We start from the raw sequence: 19,057 nt of genomic DNA, 5'->3' as shown, positions 1-19,057 counted from the left end.
AAGGGGTGCCTGCAGTTCAGAGGATGGCAATGTAGCCTGAACAACGTGCTACATGCAAGAGGTGAGCCTAGAGGCAGGTTATGAGATCACCAACATGCAGTGGGGGAGCTAGTCCCTCCCACCTAATACTTTCTCCTGATATCTCAAGCATACAAAAGTCCCCTTGAATAAGAAAGTTGGTGGATCAGTTAAGGCAGTGGTTCTCACACATTTAGCACTGAGACCCAATTTTTAGGATCTGTCAGGACCCCCTGGAAGTAACATCATCTAGCAGGAGAATTTTTAACCATCCTAGGCTGCAATCCTACCCACACTTACTCAGGAGTAAGTCCCATTGACTATCATTGTTAAAAGAATGTACATAGTAGCTTGTTAAAAGTACAGGTCTGTAACATTTCCCCAAATGCAGTCACATACCAGGGTAGCATCAAGTCTAATATATTAAAAATAAAATATTGAAATGAATGGGGACTCACCTGAAATTGGCTCGCAACCCACCTAGTGGGTCCCGACCCACAGTTTGAGAAACACTGAGTTAAGGGAAACACTGAGTTGTTCAATGGAAGGCTGAGGCCAGTGGCAGCTGGTGAGATTTGGAGTTGGTGAGGCCAATGTAGTGTTTTATACCATGCATGAGGAAAAGACAATATTTGTAGTAGTTCATGGGTCTGATACACGCGTACAGTATTCTTATATGTGTGTACACTTTTCCATATGATGAACAAAAACTTTTCACTGGCGCTTCTCCCTGTAATGCCTTTTTAAGAAGCATTATTCTGCAATTCTAACAAATTACAACTGACAATTATTTCTTACATTATCACACTAGATCTGATACTTATCCCTTGTGGTTGGTTGAAAATTGCCTCACAATTGTGGTCAACGTCAGCAGCAATTGGCGAAAAAGTTTTGAGAAGGAATTATCAGAACTTCCAACGAGTTGCTGCTGAGAAGGGCTGAAACAATTGGAACCAGTAAATTGGCCTCCCTGAACTGAGAAGATTTTTGTAAAACAGTCTTGTCATGTTGCATGCAAGACTCTAGTCTGCAGGCCATATCCTCCTTCCCTGACAAAGGGGCCTGAATGGAAAGCCAGTTTGAAACTGGAGACTTGGACATGAGAGAAGCAGTGGGATTGGACAACCAGAAGATAACCAGGACTAATTAAGTCAGTAATGGTAGCCTAAGTCCCCCAAATCTTTGATTAATGTAATGCAATTAAATTAATGCATTTTTTTCTTTTTTTCTTGGAGTGCCAAGCTCCATTTAAATCTGTGGAGGAGTCTCCACTGACAAGGTAATTTCAGACCTCCCCGAGAGCATTAAAAAAATAGACTTAATTCAATCACAGACCACATGTAGAGAGTCTCAAGCCCTAAGCATATTGTCAGTTTGACTGTGCAAGACAGTGCACAGCGACACATAGAGGGAAGTTTGTTTTGGTAGCAAGGTTGAGCTGAGGACCAAGGTAACAGTTCTGTATCTGCTTACTTGAGTGTGTTGTGTTACAGGGGCCTCAAGGCAAGAGAGCCAAGACCAAGCAAACCTGCTGTATAACTTGGTGACTCATAGATAGAAAGAGGGTTATGAAGTGAGCCCTAACATTCAGGCAGTAGCCTAATCACAAAGGAAAGTAGGGCAAGAGAGCAGAGTTAATTTCCCAAAGGGAAGGGATAGCAAAGTTTAACTGGCCTGCCTGCACTGGCTTAGGTCGCCCTCAGGGAGAGTGATGATGGAAAGGAAAGAGGGTGCTACCAGACTTAGATGCTGACTGGCATGATGGTCCTTTGATGGTGGCTGGAACAGGGATAATTTTATTGAAGAACCAGAAAAATTAATGCTCCACAAATGGGCAGAATGGAGGTAGAGAATGAGGAGCCAGGAATGTCCCTAAGTAAAGAATTAGAGGCTTTAGTACTGAGGGTTTTTGTAGACCTTTCCTCCATAGAATCCTTTGCAGGGTGAGCAAATTGAGTTGGACCCCCTGGTGGGTGAGTGTCTTTCATGCCCAGTTGAGGTTATGGTGTTTAATTCAGTAGGGCCACTGAGGCATATTAATGAGCCCTTGATTGAGTTAACCATGAGGTTAGGGAAAACCATTAGAGTTGGGGAATTTTTTGTTTTGCAAAACCTGTTTTTCCCAAAGGGAGTCCTTTGGAGGTGGTTGTGGTCACAAGATACAATTTTGCTGCTCTGGAAGAACAGTTGAATTTTGGAGCCAACAAAGCTCTATTGGTCAAGCAAGCCCTATTTGCATTTTGAGCATGGAGCAGGGATTGTTTACTGAATGAATCAAAGATGTGACTTTCTTGTCCTGTGAATCTGAGTCCTCTTGTCATTCATCCAGGAAATAGTCACATTGCTTGCCTGATCCATGTTTTCCTGGCAGTCGATCAGCACCAAGTATATGCTGTACAGGCAGCTCTTTTGAAATAACGTGAATTACAAATTAATACCAGAAGTGTGATTTACATGGCTTGTTTTTGAAATAATGCTGTCTATCAATGAACTGCTAATTAGTTGCTAATGAGCAACCATATTAAGACTGGCAGCTTCCTGTGGAGGGTGTGTGTGTGTGTGTGTGTTCTGAAGCTAGAGCATTAAAAAGAGACAAAGAAAACATCTTCATAGAGTTTCTGTCTGCGGCTGCATGTCTTCTACTTGGTGGCAAGGAAGGTGGCAAAAGGAGACTTCTGAGTCTTCTCTGAGTGGGGACAGAGCAAGATACTTCTGCCATTTGTTCTGAGAGAGCAAACAATCCCCCGTTGTTGCTTCTTGCAACATGAAAGGTATGAAGCAAATGCAGCAAGTGGCTTTTTTCACTTAAGATAACTGACAAGAGGTCCTTGGACTAACTCTGCCACTTACCACCTTCTCAGTTTCCTTGTCAACATGTTTTTGATATACAGGGCCCCCCAAATCCACGGATCCCATATCCTTGGTTTTAGTTATCCATGGATTGGGTCCATGGCCCCCATGTGTCCCCTCCAGAGTTGAGGGTTGCTGCACTCCCTTTGATTCCGGAGGGTCTTCTGAGTCTGGCAGAGGCCGTGCAAATTTGCCCTCAGTCTCTGCCAGGCTCAAACTGACTTGGAGTAAAAAAAAAAAAAAATCTGCAACTTCTGGTTGTTTTTTTTTCAAACCTTTTAAGGCAGTGGTTTTCAAACTCTCTAGGAGAGTTTGTACCGCTGTAAATCCTTACGGGGGCGGGGGGAGGCAGCAGGTTTAGGGGGAAGGCAGCAACGCAATCCCCAAGATAGCGTTGCTCAGGAGGATTGCAGGGACTGGGATACCTTCACCAGTCCCTGCAGCAGCCTGTTGGGGGTGTGGGGAGCCCTGCGCGAGCGCCTGCAGGGCTCCCCAGCTAGTTAGAAGTGAAAGTAAAGCGATGGCGCTCTGCTTCTGGTTTTGCGGAAGTAGAGCGCGATTGCTCCACTTTCACTTCTGATGACCTGGGAAGCCCTGCAGACACTCTTGCAAGGCTTCGTTCTGGACTAACAATTCTGTCATTCTTTTTCAGAAATGTTCCTTGGCCAAAGGCTTATAAAATACAGCTTGTGAAGCAACAGAGGAGAAGGCAAAGAAAGGAAAAATATATTGCTAGTTAAAGGGAAAATGTGGGAAATATGTACTTTGAAACACATCTTGAGGGCAAGGGAAGAGGCATTTTGTATATCAGGAAGGAGAAATGAATAATGTGTGCTTGGTTCAGTAAATTGAAATGAAGGTGCACATGAAGTAGAGGAAAACAAAGACAAAAATAAACTGAAAGGTCAAGAAGCTTACTTCGGAACAAAGAAAGACACATGGCAGGAGGTTCAGAATGTGGGAAAAGGGTATGGAAGTGAACAAGAAAAGAAAAAATTTAACCAGAATAGCTGCAGGAAAAAAATAACTATGGGAGCAATAGAAAATAGCAGGCAGGCAGACAGGAACGGGGTCAAGTAGATTAAGTAGAGGGTTTAAAGGGTTTAGAAAAGTTGAACAGATGAACAATCTCTGAAGATGCAACAAAGAGAGTGAGATTCCAGATAAGAAGAAGAAGAATCAGGAGAAAGGAGAAATAAACACAAATTGAATTTCCCCTGTTGTCCAAATAGGAAGTAAAAGTAGGTGGAAAAGTAAAGGAATGAGAGAGGGAGATGCAAGAAGCAGAGAGTATAAACCAAAAATTGTCAACTAAGGAAAGATCTGTGGTTGGGGTGGGAATTGTCTGAAAGGACAAAAGGATGCAGGGGGCTGCAGTGATCTGGCTTAGAGGATATTTGAGACGAAACCAAACACAGGTGAACGTCGCTTTGTGATGTTCTGACCAATGACCAGCCACATATGTGGTGGTCCATCACCAGTCACTGTTCCCACCAACCCAAGCTTCTGAAGCTGAGAGGAGCTGTGCTTCCCTTGGCTCCAGGGGCTTTTCTGAGTCCTGCAGAGGCAGTGTACGTGTGCACACTGCCTCTGCGAGGCTCAGAATGACCAAAACGGCCAAAAAGATGCAACTTAATGTTTCCTTGGGAAATCTGAAGTGACTTTTTTTTTTTGTCTTATAAGGCATTTGGAGGCCCTCCAGGGGCTTCCCTGGGCCTCTGAATGCCTGTTAAGGTGAAAAAAGTCACTTCCAGTTTCCTTGCAACTGGAATGGATGCACGCTGCCAGTGCAGGGCTCAGAAAACCTCCAGAGGCAAGGGAAGCATGGCTCCACTCAGCTTCAGAGGCTTAGTTTAGTGTTGGGCATTGCTTGACGACAGGGGTGAGGGAAAGCATTCCTGTTTTTAAGCCACATTACACCTGTAGTGGTTTCTTTCTTGGTCTTATGAGCATCAATTTGTAAACCACCTTCTCAGGATTTAAATAATACCTTGGCTGATACCTTGTAAATTACAGTCGTGCCTCAGTGTTCGTGGGGGCTCCATTTCCAGAACCGGAGTTGTGCTCCGGTCACATCTCGAGGGCCTTCTGAGGGTTGGGGAGGCCTCACCGACCTCAGAAGGCCTTCTAAGGTCTCCCCAAGACAATCACAACTTCCAATTTTCAACCCAAAACTGGAAGTTGCAATTTTTGGCCTTCTGGAGGCTTTGGAAGGTCTTCTGAGGGTCAGAAAGGCAGTGCGCAGCTTCCAGAGCCCTCAGAAGGCCCTCCAGACGTGACCAGAGCACAGCTCTTTTCATGTCATTTGGAGGGACCAGGTCCAGCTGAACCACAGGTCTCGAATAAAACCACAGGTTCCGAATCTGTGGATAATCAGTCTGGACCTGTATGTTTTAACTGCCTTGGGATCCAATGAAATGAATGGTGGGACAGGAATGTAAATAGTAATATACATCCTGAAATAAAATTGCAGTACATGTTTGCTGAATTCAGTTCAGTACAGGTATGTTACACTTATCAATGATTATCCATTCTGCAAACTCTGTTATTGGGTGCATCAGTTGTTGCCTGAACAACCATTAATGGCTGCCAGGTTGCACCCAAGGATGCCTTGTGGCAGCCCTTTAGTACTCCATAATGCTTTGCAGGACTGGGGAAAGCGGAAAGAAGGCAGCTAGTTGCCAGAAACACCACTGAAAGACTTTGAAACCCCAGTTAGCTGTCTTGTGGAAGGAAAGAAGCTAGCCTGGTGAGTTCAGCGGGACTACCGTACTATATGCAGGTGTTTGTCAGAACGTCCCTCTGCAGTGCATACCTGTACTCCTGTTTGGTCATGCCCATGCTGTCACTGATCATGAGCTGCATAACTGTTCTATCTCTCTGGAGTTCTCCATGGTTTTTCTAAATCATAGAGTTTGAGGATGTGCTTTCATTTTGCTTGACAAATAAGTGTTCATGTAGCTTGTTAAAAAGAAACTAAAATCTGAGGTTATCATTTATTCCCATACAAATGGCATTTCAAGATTTCCCTCATTTTTAAAATAACCAAAACAGTTGTAGTTCCTCTTTGTCTTTCTGCTAAATAGAACTTCTCCACTGCAGGAAGGCTACCCTCATCTCATAGGTTTGTTCTTTGGTCATTCAACTATTGCATGATTGAAACTAGTGTCATGAGACCTGGACGTTTTTATCCATCAGTCAGATATAATCAATTTTTTTAATGCATTCACTTTATTATGACAACACACGCACAAAATTGTCAACAGGTTTGATACTGAAGGTAATACAAGAACAAATTATTGCCTAATCCTATGCATGTCTGCTCAGAATTAAGTTCCATTGAGTTCAGTGGAACTTACTCTCAGGTAAGTGTGTGTAGGATTACAGCCTTAGTTTTGTGAAACAAAATTAACTTTAAGTTCAGGAATGAAGAACATTTCATAATCTTGGAAACATTCATATAAAACTGAATGATTCGCTGAATACTGCTTTAGTTGTCTTGGAAGCTGTACACAGACTTGGAACAAAAGTTCTGTGCATGTGTTTTTCAGAAATGTAGAGATGCTTAATATTAGATGTTCTAGCTTAAACTATTGTTTTGGATTTAAAATATGCACTGAAATGTGATTGTATAAATAGTTCAAAAAAAGATTTTCTTGACATTCTGAAGTGTCATTCATAGAAGTATTTGAAGCACATTTTGTTAGCCTTTAGAAATAGTTATACTTCCTAATTTTTGTAATGTCAAATTATCACCTGCATTTAAAGTCTTTCCGTAGTGTACTGTTAAAACATGGAGAAAAATATCTTTTAAGAGCTTGTATGCTTTGAATGTGAGCAAATGGCTTGATTGTCTGTGTTCCTCCTTAGCTCTGTACTGTGTGTGTGAGAGAGGTTTTGTGTAAAATACCTTTCTGCGTCCATTCACTCTTTTGTGTTGCTCCCTTGGCTCCACCTCCTGTTGCTATGGCAGCCCCAGTGTGCTACATAGATGGACCTTTGGCCTGATCCAGTGGAGCTTTTCTTATGTGCTGGGAGCAGTGGCGTAGCTAAGGGTGTGCAGGGGTAGCAGTTGCACCGGGCAATGAGCTTTAGGGAGGTAACAAGCTGAGCTTGACACCAGTGGCCAAAATTGTGAAAATCTTGGTATGTACGAATAATCCTATCATGTTATATATCAATGGAAAGGTAATTTAATGCAGAATGCAGTGAAACAAACCACCCTAGAATGTATTTTATCAAAAGTTATGGCCAATTAACCAGAAAACGAAAACACAACTGCCTTAAGGAACAAAAAGTTGATTTCTTTAACTCAAAACTGGCCTATGAGATTGATTGTTCTGAGAGCCAGTGAGATGTAATTATGATACAGTATGGAACCAATAAGGTGTTAAAATGAGTCAGCTCTCATTTCCATGTATCATAATGCAGCTACTCCTGCTAATTGTAAAAAGGTACTTTTTGAAGTGGTGATCCTCTTATATTTATTTAGCAAAGAGAGAATAACCGTCCCTCTTCACCCCTACGCAGTGTCTCTAACCAATAAGGGGCACACTTTTTATTTATTTACTTAATTAAATTTGATTTTGTTTTTTTTGGGGGGGGGGCTACAAAATCTTCTTTGATTCCAGTTAGCAGATAGATGCCTTAGCTATGCCACTGGCTTGGGGGAGGTGGCAGATCAAGTGGGTGTTGAACTGCTGGGAGGAGGAGGCAGGTTTCCCCCCAATTTACACTTTTTAAAAAGCCCAGGTGTGATGTCACTTCTGGTTGTGACATCACTTCCAGGGCATCATTTTGAGCTCCACACCAGGCTACACGTTCATTAGCTACATCACTGGCCGGGAGGGCATGTGGCAGGATGCCAGCCCCTCAGATCCCTGGTTGGGAGCTAGTCCCATAACATACTTGCAGCTGTGTCAGTTACTGTGCAGATTTCATTTCAATATACTTGGACCAGAGCTTTCAGGGCCAACAGCAAGGGAGGGAGATTATTAAAAAATGGCAACCTACATTTCACATCAAGTGTTTTTTCCTTGTATAAATTAGCCAAATCACCATTTTGTAAATCTGTGGGCTCTGTGAACTGTTATGACTCTTCTATCTCTGACCATCATAGATACCCTAAAATACAATCAAAGGCAGTTTTTGATTGTTAAAAATTAGTATATAAAATAGGTAAGTCAGTTCTGTACATTGTATAGCACTCTTGAATGATCCAAAATACAGAACTCGAGTCAAGGCTACACCTAAGTGGGTTGTCTTGGGGGTGGGTGGTTGGTTTCCACTGAGTTCCGTTGGCTACATCCTGAACACAATTGAGATGGCAAAACTTGCTTTAAACTGTGGAACATGCAGCACATTGGACTGCTGTTCTAGGGGGTTGAAACCCAACAAATCTACTGTACTCTTGAGCTCACAAAATTAGTTTCATGGCTCTTTAACCCTAGCTTATATCAATATCAGAAATAATAATCAAAGAACTGCAGAGTGCTAATTGACAATTTGGTGAACTGTAGGATGGACTGAAACTGTACTAATACCTAGGAATTTAAAAGACAAAAGATGACAATAAGCATCATCTGTGTCAGTATGCATTTAACACTTTTTGCTGAAGTAATTCAGTATTGTGAGCACAATCCCCCAAAGTTAAGTACATTTAAGTACCATGACTTCCATGAAAGAATTAAGGTCATGGATATTTTGTCTTCCACTGAAATCAATAGAAGGGACTTAAGGCACCAGTGTGTGCATCTGTACATTTCAAACATATAGAAGGACAGGAGATCCTCTGTTAAAAGAACCTGTTCCATTGGGTTGCTAATAGTTAAATATGTGCCGAAATGTGTATGTGAGCATAAACAGGTTCATCAGGATTTTAGATATGATGTGTCTTCTCATGTCAAAAAGTATAAGACAAACAGCAAGGGGTCACTTCCTAATTTCAACCAATAAACCTTATCTGAGGAATAAGCAGGAATTTCAGTCCTATGCTTCATTATTTTCTTCTCCCCTTTATGTACTGCAGAGCATCAAAACTACTTTGGAATAGATGAAAATTTAGGACCAGTAGCAGTCAGCATCCGAAGGGAGAAGTTTGAAGATGCAAAAGAGAAAGAAGGTTCACAATTCAACTACCGTGTAGTGTTCAGAACAAGCGAGGTAGGGTTTTCACATTGCTTCATGCATATCTCTTACCAGTATATCTCACCTTGTCCACACACACCCAGTCACCCTAACAACTTCCATTCTGTGCAGCATAGTTCTGATTTCCTTGATCTCTAATTCTGTGTTTGGGGTAGCATGACCAGTCCTTGATCCTCCTGGTCTTAATCTGCAAGGGAATTAGTAGAGCATCTTGGAATGTTTCTTTCTGCCATGGCTGAACCCTACTGGATTTGGACCTTGTAGAGTTCCGAGGCCTCTGGCATTTGTGCAGAAATGCCTTGTCATGATGGTATTTCATCTTTATTTTGAGATGCATGGTACATTTTAAAACTTCAGAGGGTTGATAGCTGCATGTTTTACCTAGGAGAAGTTAAATGATTTTATGGCTGGCTCTAGCAGAATAAATATTTACTAGAACTCTAGCCCAGCAGTTCTTGTTTCAGACCTCTTTTCCTCTGCAGTTTAATGAAAGACTGAGGAATGGAGCTGGAGGGAATGGGTGCCCTTTTCACAGGGAAGCAGATGGCGAGTCTAAGACAGTAAAGGCAGCAAACAGGCAGAAGTTAAGTATGGCTGCAGATGCTTGACAGAAGAGGATTATAAAAGTATTGTATAAACATGAGGGGAGGGAATTTGGAGGAAGAATGTTCGGGGGGGGGAATCAGAGGGGGAAGAGAATGGAGTGGTGTGACCATGGTAAAAGGTTTTTAATGTCTAGTAATATACGTATTTCTCTACAATGTTCTTGGAAATTCAAGCTGTGTAACTTTTCAGTGTACTTTATTCTAAGTAATGGCTTCATATTCTAAGAAGTGAATTGTTCTAATTGAATGCTTTACAAATAGAGAATTGTGTTTAATGAAAGCAAACCAAGAACAATCCTATGCGCATACCATTTGAAGTAGCAGGAGGATTGCTTACCAAAACTTGGGACCAGTTACATGGATTTAGCCAAGTATTTTTTTAAATGAACTTGTACACCACTAATTGCAACTGAGTTGGGTTTTTTCGTGTTAATATTTTATCTTATTAATGCCCACAGCATGACAGATTTCACCTTCGTGATGAATATCTGTATAATTCCCTTTAGTCCTCAAATCTTTGACTAATACATTAAACCGACATTTCTCTGTACAGTCTGCTATCCATTTTATATAAGGCTTGCTTGGGGGACTGGTAACAGCATAATTTGTGGCTTATGATAACTTTAACAAAGAAGTCCGGTGCAACAGCTATAGCAACTGTGATGCTGAATGACCAAAAGGTTAACCACAAGTACTGAATGCCAGTGATTTAGTATGGGGATTGATTCAGGTTGTTTAAACCTTCTCCTTTTATTTGGCTTTTCTAAAATAATCTTCAGTTTAATTTTAGTTGGTCTTGCTAACTTTTTGCATAATGCATTAAGCATAACTTGTGCCTCCTTTTCTATTTGCTGAGGATTGTGTTTGAATTGTAAATACTCAGTAAGACTTCCATTCTCACTACAGCTTACCACACTGAGAGGGGCAATTTTAGAAGATGCCATTCCATCTACTGCTAGACATGGCACAGCACGAGGCTTACCTCTTAAAGAAGTATTGGAATACGTAATACCAGAACTGAGCATTCAGTGCCTGCGGCAAGCTTCCAACTCTCCTAAAGTCTCTGAACAGCTGCTTAAACTGGATGAACAAGGGGTAGGTGCTGCACAACTTCCTTGAACTTGTGTGCCATTCAACTTAACTAACTTGTCATGATAGAGCTTAATGTGTGATTTGTTTTGCCTTTGAAATGGAGGATTTTTAAAATTATTTCACATTTCATACCTTCATAAGGATCTTTAACAGAAAGGGAGACTAAATTGCCATAGAGAGCATAGTTTCTTCCTCTTCAGTGATTTTGTTGGCAACCTTCAGTCTCGGAAGACTATGGTATCGCGCTCTGGATGGTGGTTCTGGCACAGCGTCTAGTGTGGCTGAAAAGGCCGATTCGGGAGTGACAATCCCTTCCATACTGGGAGCAAGTGTAGTGTGTCCCTGGTCTGTCTCCCTGGCTATGGGCCTTCCTTCTTTTCCTCTTTGCCTCAGACTGTTGGCCAAGTGTCTCTTCAAACTGGGAAAGGCCATGCTGCACAGCCTGCCTCCAAGCGGGCCGCTCAGAGGCCAGGGTTTCCCACGTGTTGAGGTCCACTCCTTGTTGTGACATCTCAAGCCACTCTCTTGACAGTCTCCTTGATTGACAAAAGAAGGCTATATTGGGTGGTGTTCTGTAATGCAGTTCTGCCTAGCTATAGAGAGATCTGAATCCATGTTTACGCTGCTGAGCATATGAAGCCTGGATAAGTTTCCACAAAAGAAGCAGGCCAGATGTCATTCTATTGGTAAGCTTAATTCATAAATAGCTGCATTGTTTTCCTGGAATCTTTTTCTCTGTATGTGTATGTTTTTAAACCCATGAGATTTGAGGAACTCTGCATGTAGATGGGTGATTGTGATGGTGAACAGTTAAGCCAGTTCTGCTAAGAAGTTTGAACACTGCCCAGTTAAACCCCAGGCTGTATTTAGAGGCAAATGGAGAACGAGAGTCCAACAAAGCTGCAGCTTTTACGATAGCATAAAGACTAGCATAGAAAAACTCTTAATGAAGCATTTTAATTCTCCAGGCATTGAGGGATTTTCCAGTTTTCATAGTTTCACAACTGTCATAAAGCTCATGTATATGCAACAGTTCAAACAAACTTACCATGGAAACAGAAACGTTAAAGATTTCTCAGATACAAAGCATATGACAAATGACACTTTGTATTTGTGTACATCTCTAGCCCCCCCCCCCCCCCGCTATGGCTCAAAGCAGGAGAAAAAAAAAATTTGAATACATGCGTAAAATGCATTCTTAAAACAGATTAAAAGAAATACAATGCAGATGAAAAGAAATAAGGCACTTCTAACACAGTGAGTTACTCACAGTGAGTTACTCACCTCACAGTGAGTTAGTCTAAGCTTACACAATGCAGCCAAAAGTAAAAATCTTTTTAAAAAGCCCAATCCTAAGCCAGAGCAGCACCAGCTGCCGGTGCGCTGTCCTGGCAAGCGCTGTTGTGCGAGTTCTGTAAGGACGTTTCCACTTGCAGTAAGCTTCCAGCACCAGTGCAGAGGTCAGCGCCAGTCAGCACTGGCCCTCAGCACCAGGGAGACGCACCATAGGAGCCCCAGCTAATAAGTGTTCCCACCAGCCAGCAGGGAGACTTTTTGGGGTGTGGGGGTGTGGAACTGGGTGGTGGGAGGGTGGACCAAAGGCAGGATTGGACCCGGGAGGGGGCAGCGTTAGTGGCAGAGTCTGCTGCTGAATCCTGTGCCCCCTCCTGAGCCTAAAAGACCATCATGGACCTTCTTGGTTATGTACCCACTAAATAGTGGGTGCAGCTCCAAGGAAACCCATTGCCGACTGTGGAGCTCAACACAGGGTAACAACCAGGCCTCTGTTTCAAGGAGACTCTGGTGGCTGCCTAGCCCCATAGGATACAGCAACGGCCATTGGCGCTGCTAATGCGTAGGATTGGGTTGCCCATTGCTTCCAAATGAGGTAAAGGTCTTCCCAGCCTTCAAGAAATAGTGTTTAACTTTGGAGCAGCCATCAAAGACATCACTCCCTCTCTCTCTCTGTCCTGGTTTGTCCAAACGGCCAATCATTTGGGATAATATAATCCCAACGTAATCATTTAGGGATGTGTGCATTCAGCTGATAGATATGGCAATTAGATGAAATGTGAACATGGTCTCCTTGAATGTGTTGTGCCCAAGTTCTAGTCTACATGGGGTGTGAGTGTGTATTTGAAAATAGTGTATTTTAGCCATTTAAAACTTGTAGTTACTTTTTTCTTAATCCATTGCGTGGAGATTTCTGTGACTCCCCAGATTGAAACGATAGTATTAATCTTAATTTAGCATGTAATATGATTGATTAAGCTAACTGTAATGTACATGTTTGTGGATGTATATGTTTGGCAAACATGGAAAGACAAATAATTATAGTTAGCTTGGTTGATCAATGAAATTGTTTATCATGTTTGTCTATTACTTTTCCTTAAGGAGCTTAAGGCAGTATACACAACACTATCTCATTTTTTCCCCCGTCACAACAGTCTTGAGAACTGGGTTAGAGCTGACACTGTGACTGACTCGAGATCATCCAGTGAGCTTCATATTTGAAAGGATTTGAATTTGGATTTCCTCACTCAAGTTTAGTGCACAGTATGTCACACTGGGCCAGTGTTAGTGCTGTACCATTTTTGTCCTTTAGTTAAAAGCTATATTTTCACCAAGTAGGTATTTTTCAATCTAAGTCAGTATTGCCATTGTACATGGACTGTAGGCAGTATATCAAGGCTATCTGTCACTAAGTTTCATTAATTGGCAAAGGTGAATAGAAATAAAACATGAACACTAGAGTTGCCCAATTGAATATTGCTTGAAATTATGAAGAGAATTGAGGGTGGAGAACTATTCAATATCTAAAACAAGAAAACTAATTGCTATTTATTGCTATAATTTGATGTGTAGTATTTGTGGAAACCTGATGCAAAGGGGGAGCCCCCATTGAGCCTCTGACTGGAGGTTGTGGCATCTCATTCTAGGAAAGAAGCAACAGTCGGCTAGCCTTATAACTGGTCTCAGAGGGGGTTGAAACATAGGTGGAGAGGAGGGAGTTGCGTTCACTTGAGTTTTTCCTACTTGAAGGAGCTTCCCTAAGTATCTGGCCCGTCTGACAAGCAAAAGTGAACCAGTAGGGACCCTCAGCCTTGAGCTCCTTTCTCGTCCCTGCCCATTGAGCCACATTCAGCTTTGCTCCAGTCGCCTCTGGAGGCTCTTCTGAGGCCTGTGGAGGCTGCATGCAGCCTTCATGGGCCTCAGAACAGCTTTGGATGTGACTGGAGCAAGGCTCCGATCACTTTCAGAGCTCAGTGGACCCCAAAATCCATGTGATTTGATATGCAGAACTTGGTATCCATGAGAGGTCCAGGAATGGAACCCTCGCAAATAACAAGGGTCCACCTGTATCTTTAAATAACTCCTGTTCCTGCCCCTGCAAAGTTGGTGTCTGATTGCTTGGAGCAGGGTGATTAAGGGAATGGTGCTCTGGCCTGCCAGCACTCCCTCACAGTGCATATGTGGCCTACAGGTGCTTTTATCTATGCCAGCTGTCAGAAATAAGCTGCATAGGTTTGGAAATAAAGACCGTTCCTGTTGGGTGGTGGTTATAATGACCCCTCATATATTTGGGGAAACTAAGCAAATGAATGATGTTGTTGCAAATAGTAACCCACTGAAGCTTAGGTGTTGTCACTTAAATTTGAAATGATGAGAAAAAGACTTGGTATTTGTAATGTAAGAGATACAATGTCATTGCCAATTAAATATTTGGACTTTTCAGTACTGTCATGTTCCATGTGTGGTACTTTCTACCTGTTCCTTTTTCCTTTTACTGACATCTGTTTACAGTGGATAAAGTAGATGTTCAGATCAGAAAAACACTGAGGTTGCTTTTTGCTTATATGGGCCATATCTGAAATTGACCCCATTGAATCCTGTTGGGGTAAAAACAAGCTATTTTGGTTAGTGGTGATGTTGACAGTACTGAATTTTACAAAATGATACAAAATTAGAAAATGGTATTCAGTTTCACTGATAATGTCAGTAGGTGTAACTGCTGTAACTAGAAGCGTTGATAGGATATGGATACCAAATGTAAAAAAAAGAACCATGGATTATAGTGTGGGCACTACTATGGAAAACATATTGTATTGCTCATACTATCAAGGTAAGTAATATCCAAATAGGAAGTAAGGCATCTGGGACAAAGGTCTGATACTGCACATTGTTTTCCACCTACTCCTTGATTTCCCCCCCCCCATACGAGACCATGTTAGTTCCCCATTTGTCAATCTTCATATTGCCCACCAACCCAGATCACACACCTTTCCCAGCCTCCACACTGCCCCAAATTACCCACCTACCGCAGATTTCATGCTTGTAATTCCCAGACCACCCAACTTGGCACCACCACCTTTCTTCTTCCTATTCTTTGCTGGGAGTGAGAGTCCCTCTTTCCTTTCAAATGACAGAGAAGGGTGGCAGGAGGAGGAGAGCAGAAGGAGAAATGGTTGGGAACAGGGAGGGGCTACTTTCTGGCCTTTCAGGTACCATTGATGCTAAGTGGAAGGCCACCCTATAAACTTTTTTCCTCTGTACTCCACATATTATTGTTAAGAATATTTATACACCACTTTTCAACTGGAGTTCTCAAAGTTTGTCAGTGTCAGCATTAATGTTCAAACACATGGATGTAAATTTGAAAAGTATTTCCAAGTTGAAGTACAACAGTTTGAGGGTAAAGCTTCATAACAGCTCCCCCCCCCCCGCCTAGCAGTCCAAGCAAGCCAAGCTAAGGTGGGAAAATGGGGGCACCTCATTGGCTGCTGCATAAGTGGGGGCTGGCTGGGCTGATGTCCTGAAGACTGCATGCCTGCAGTAGGGAATCCAGCATGCATTCCAGTGTCAGCAAGGCAAGCCCTCAGTCTGGATTTGGCAGAGGATAACAGTGGGCGTGGCTTCTGAGGTCTCTACTTGTCCAGCTGCCTCATCCCCTAGGGAGTGGTGCTGATAGGCTTTTTTGGGTGATGACACAGGGGGCTTAGAGCCAGGATGTGATGTCCATGTAGCTGGGGGGGGGGAGGTAGATGGCTAGCACAGTTTCTTCCAAATTAGTAGCCCACATGTAGGGAGTGTTTTAGATTGTTTCTGCCCTCCTATAGGTTTTTTGATTGTATTAACAGGGTGACTCATTATCCCAAGCCTTTGTCTGGCATGCTCATTTCGGAGGTGCAGGGGTAATGTCAGATTCTGACAGACTTTCTTTCCGTAACTTGCTTTTCCTTTTTCAGTTGAGTTTTCAGCACAAGATTGGGATCTTATATTGCAAAGCAGGTCAAAGCACTGAAGAAGAAATGTATAACAATGAGACAGCAGGACCTGCTTTTGAAGAATTTCTTGATCTCCTGGGTCAGAGAGTACGGCTGAAAGGCTTCAGTAAATACAGAGCTCAACTTGATAATAAAAGTAAGTTTTTAATAATAAATTAAGTAGTAGTAACTGTGGAAGCAGAGGTCAGTTTGCAAAAGAACCTTCTAAAAGTGGTGAAGATGTGGTGGGGTGGGCAGGGGTGGTTGCTGCCAACATGTTATGTCCCCTACCAGCCTTGTCATGTCCCCTTGGGTCCACTTGGACTTGTCAGCCAGAGCTGGCACAAGTCCAAGTAGACTCATAGGGTGATAGGGGCTCACCTGGGCGTAAGGGAACACAGGTTTCTTCTCCCTGAGGAGGTGTCCTGATTGGCCCCCCTCCCATCTTACGATACAGCGTGAGCCTCCCTAGCACAGTTGTGTGATTGCGGGTACCGGAGGATAGGATAGTTAATTGCTGTAATGTTTTTGTAATTGTAACTAATATGTATTTTTAATTGTAAACTGCCTTGGAAAACGTTTACTTGATCAGTAATATATAAAACTTACACAAAATAATTTGGCAAGAAGGCGGGAAAGGAGCTGGAATGTGCCCCTTTTACAGGCATAGCAAAGTTCTTAGGCAGCTGCTCTTGGGTGTTTTCTGTGTCTTCTGGTCACAAGCACAGACAGACAAGGAACTGGGGATTTATTATTAAAACTGGTCTGCCCCTAGGCTTCATTTTAGGGATCACTTGCTCCTGATGAGATCCACTCCATTTTTCTTCTGTATCTTCTAGGTTTGCCCTTTTGTTTTTTAAATTGGTGCTGTCCCTTTTCTCACTGTCAGTATTTCCTACTGTGGGTGCAATCTCTTCACCAGGAGAGTGAAAGAAAGAGTCCAGATACAACAGCTACAGGGAGTCACTGTTTCCCTGATTGAGGAAATAATGGGTATTATGGGTGACTGTTGTTATCCTCTGTGTAAGTTGTAGGGCTGTATTTCATTAACTGTAGGCAGTTGTTACTTGTCACAGATGACCAGCTGAATCCTGAATTCAAGCAGAGAACGCATGGGTTGAAGTGGTCTTAGAAAGCCAGATGGACTTACTGTGCAAAATATGGAATTGATTCAATATTTCTTAGAACTGAAACAATAAGTGCACATATATTTATGTGCTCTTATTTCATGCTTTAGCTTGTATTATGTCTTCGCTTGATCTACTTATGAAATTTATTTTCAGCTGATTCAACTGGAACTCATTCTCTTTATACAACCTACAAAGATTATGAAATCATGTTTCATGTGTCAACTATGCTTCCATATATGCCCAGTAATAGGCAACAGGTATGTGGCTTTTTGGAATCCTACATGATGGTGTGACCAAGAGGTTGAATTGTCATTTTTATGTAATTCTTCTGCAAAATTGTTGTATATGAATAGTTCATAGAAATTGTAATGTATGCATATTATTACTAAGGGACTAAAATGCTTAGAGTTATTTTCTGAGTTAGAACATAAACATTATTTTGAATATAGTTAATGTAGAACGTAAACTATTAAATATTTTGCTGCAGTACAAGTATTTTTAGAGAGTTAAACTTTTTTCTGAAACAGTAAATTTGTATGCTTGTATGCTTAAGTATTTTTCTCTTTTTCATATGTCTTAATGTCCAGTTTTGGTTGCCTAAATGCTTGCTATATGACCCATCTTTAATACAGACAGGGCAGGTCGTATTATGTAGCAAATAACACTTTTATTCTAGTTTAGAATATGTTTAAAACATTAAGGATGGCTAAAAATTACACAGTGTCAGAGGTTTCACCAAACCCTAGAGGGTGCAATCCTATATGATTGCAGTTAATGGGCTTTTGCCATTGACGTCGGCTGGATTAGGATTACCATACTTGTAAGGTTAACCTCGTCTTTGCCTGTACTAGTTGTTACAATAAAATATTTGACACAAATGTGCTTTATAAACGAGATGTTTTATGAAGTGCAAATCTTTGAGGTGCCCCAGTGCCTACCAATGTTTCTGTGTGTGTAAGGGGCCACCTGAAGTTTTAAAGAAGAAATCCATGTTTATATTTTGGATAACAATATATGCCCAGAGGTATGAGCTATTCACAGATGAGATTACTGATGAAAGTGTAACATTCTGTGTGTTGCTATGTCTGCGGATAAAGAAGAAATAACACCACTTATCTGCATACATGTGTGAAGAATAAGTATTTTTATAAACCCAAATTCAGGCTTGTAGGGGAATTATAGAAGTTATCTCCTTTTTGATGCTGTACTGGGTTGATGTTAAAAAATAGGTAGTAGTTCTGTTTGAATATATAAACTTACTTTACTCATACTTGTAGTGGGTGAGAGTAAGTGGCAGAATGTACCATATTGGGAGTTGAAGTAAGTTTTAGTTATGTAAGTTGAAGTAAGTTAGTTTTAGTGAAAACTAAAATAGTTTTTGTAATGGCTAGCAAATCAAGTATCTTGAACCTTTTTGCCTTTTTGTAAAGAGCACTATTTGCCGAACTGGGGCATTATATATATGTATATATATATGAGAAAGAGAGCACTCTTTTACAATCTCATGCAACCCAATTTGTACTGTTTTCACTCAAAGTTAATGCCATGGTTTTGTGTACCTACATCAAGTACGTGTTTATAGGATTTCATCCATTTAGTACAATCCTATGTATGTGTATTTCAAAGTAAACCCAACTGAGTTACTTGTTCTCTAGAAAATGTTCTTAGGATGCAACCTTGGTTGAATAAGGAAACAAGAAAAATCTTCATAGTAAGAAGAAATGACTGAGATAGTATACACCACTGCCTGATGGGAAAAAAGAATTACATACATCATTTAAATCTTTGCTAGAAACTGTAGGTGAAAAAATGCATCCTATTTGGTCATAAATATGGTATTCAGAATCATTTTGATCAGAGTAGCACTTCAGGTTGCACAAGCAAAAGGATTAGAATTGTACCAGGCTTTCTGTGTAGTATAAACCTCATTGTATTTAAGATCCACTGCAAG

General features: G+C 41.6%; 1 protein-coding gene across 11 annotated transcripts in view; it reads left to right on the top strand.

The window, feature by feature from the left end:
* The window catches only part of SIPA1L2 (signal induced proliferation associated 1 like 2), a 134,140-nt gene that overhangs the window by 48,257 nt on the left and 66,826 nt on the right, over positions 1-19,057 (top strand). For all 11 annotated transcript variants that reach the window (XM_066616899.1, XM_066616891.1, XM_066616884.1 and 8 more), the window contains exons 3-6: positions 8,897-9,030; positions 10,527-10,715; positions 15,959-16,133; positions 17,260-17,363. In XM_066616899.1, the coding sequence (XP_066472996.1) occupies positions 8,897-9,030; positions 10,527-10,715; positions 15,959-16,133; positions 17,260-17,363 (602 nt within the window). The remainder of the gene's footprint in view (positions 1-8,896; positions 9,031-10,526; positions 10,716-15,958; positions 16,134-17,259; positions 17,364-19,057) is intronic.

The sequence above is a fragment of the Tiliqua scincoides genome, chromosome 1, assembly GCF_035046505.1.
Source record: "Tiliqua scincoides isolate rTilSci1 chromosome 1, rTilSci1.hap2, whole genome shotgun sequence".
NCBI lineage: Eukaryota > Metazoa > Chordata > Lepidosauria > Squamata > Scincidae > Tiliqua > Tiliqua scincoides.
Note: the sequence above shows the minus strand (reverse complement) of the source record. Positions and strands in the feature narration are given on the sequence as shown.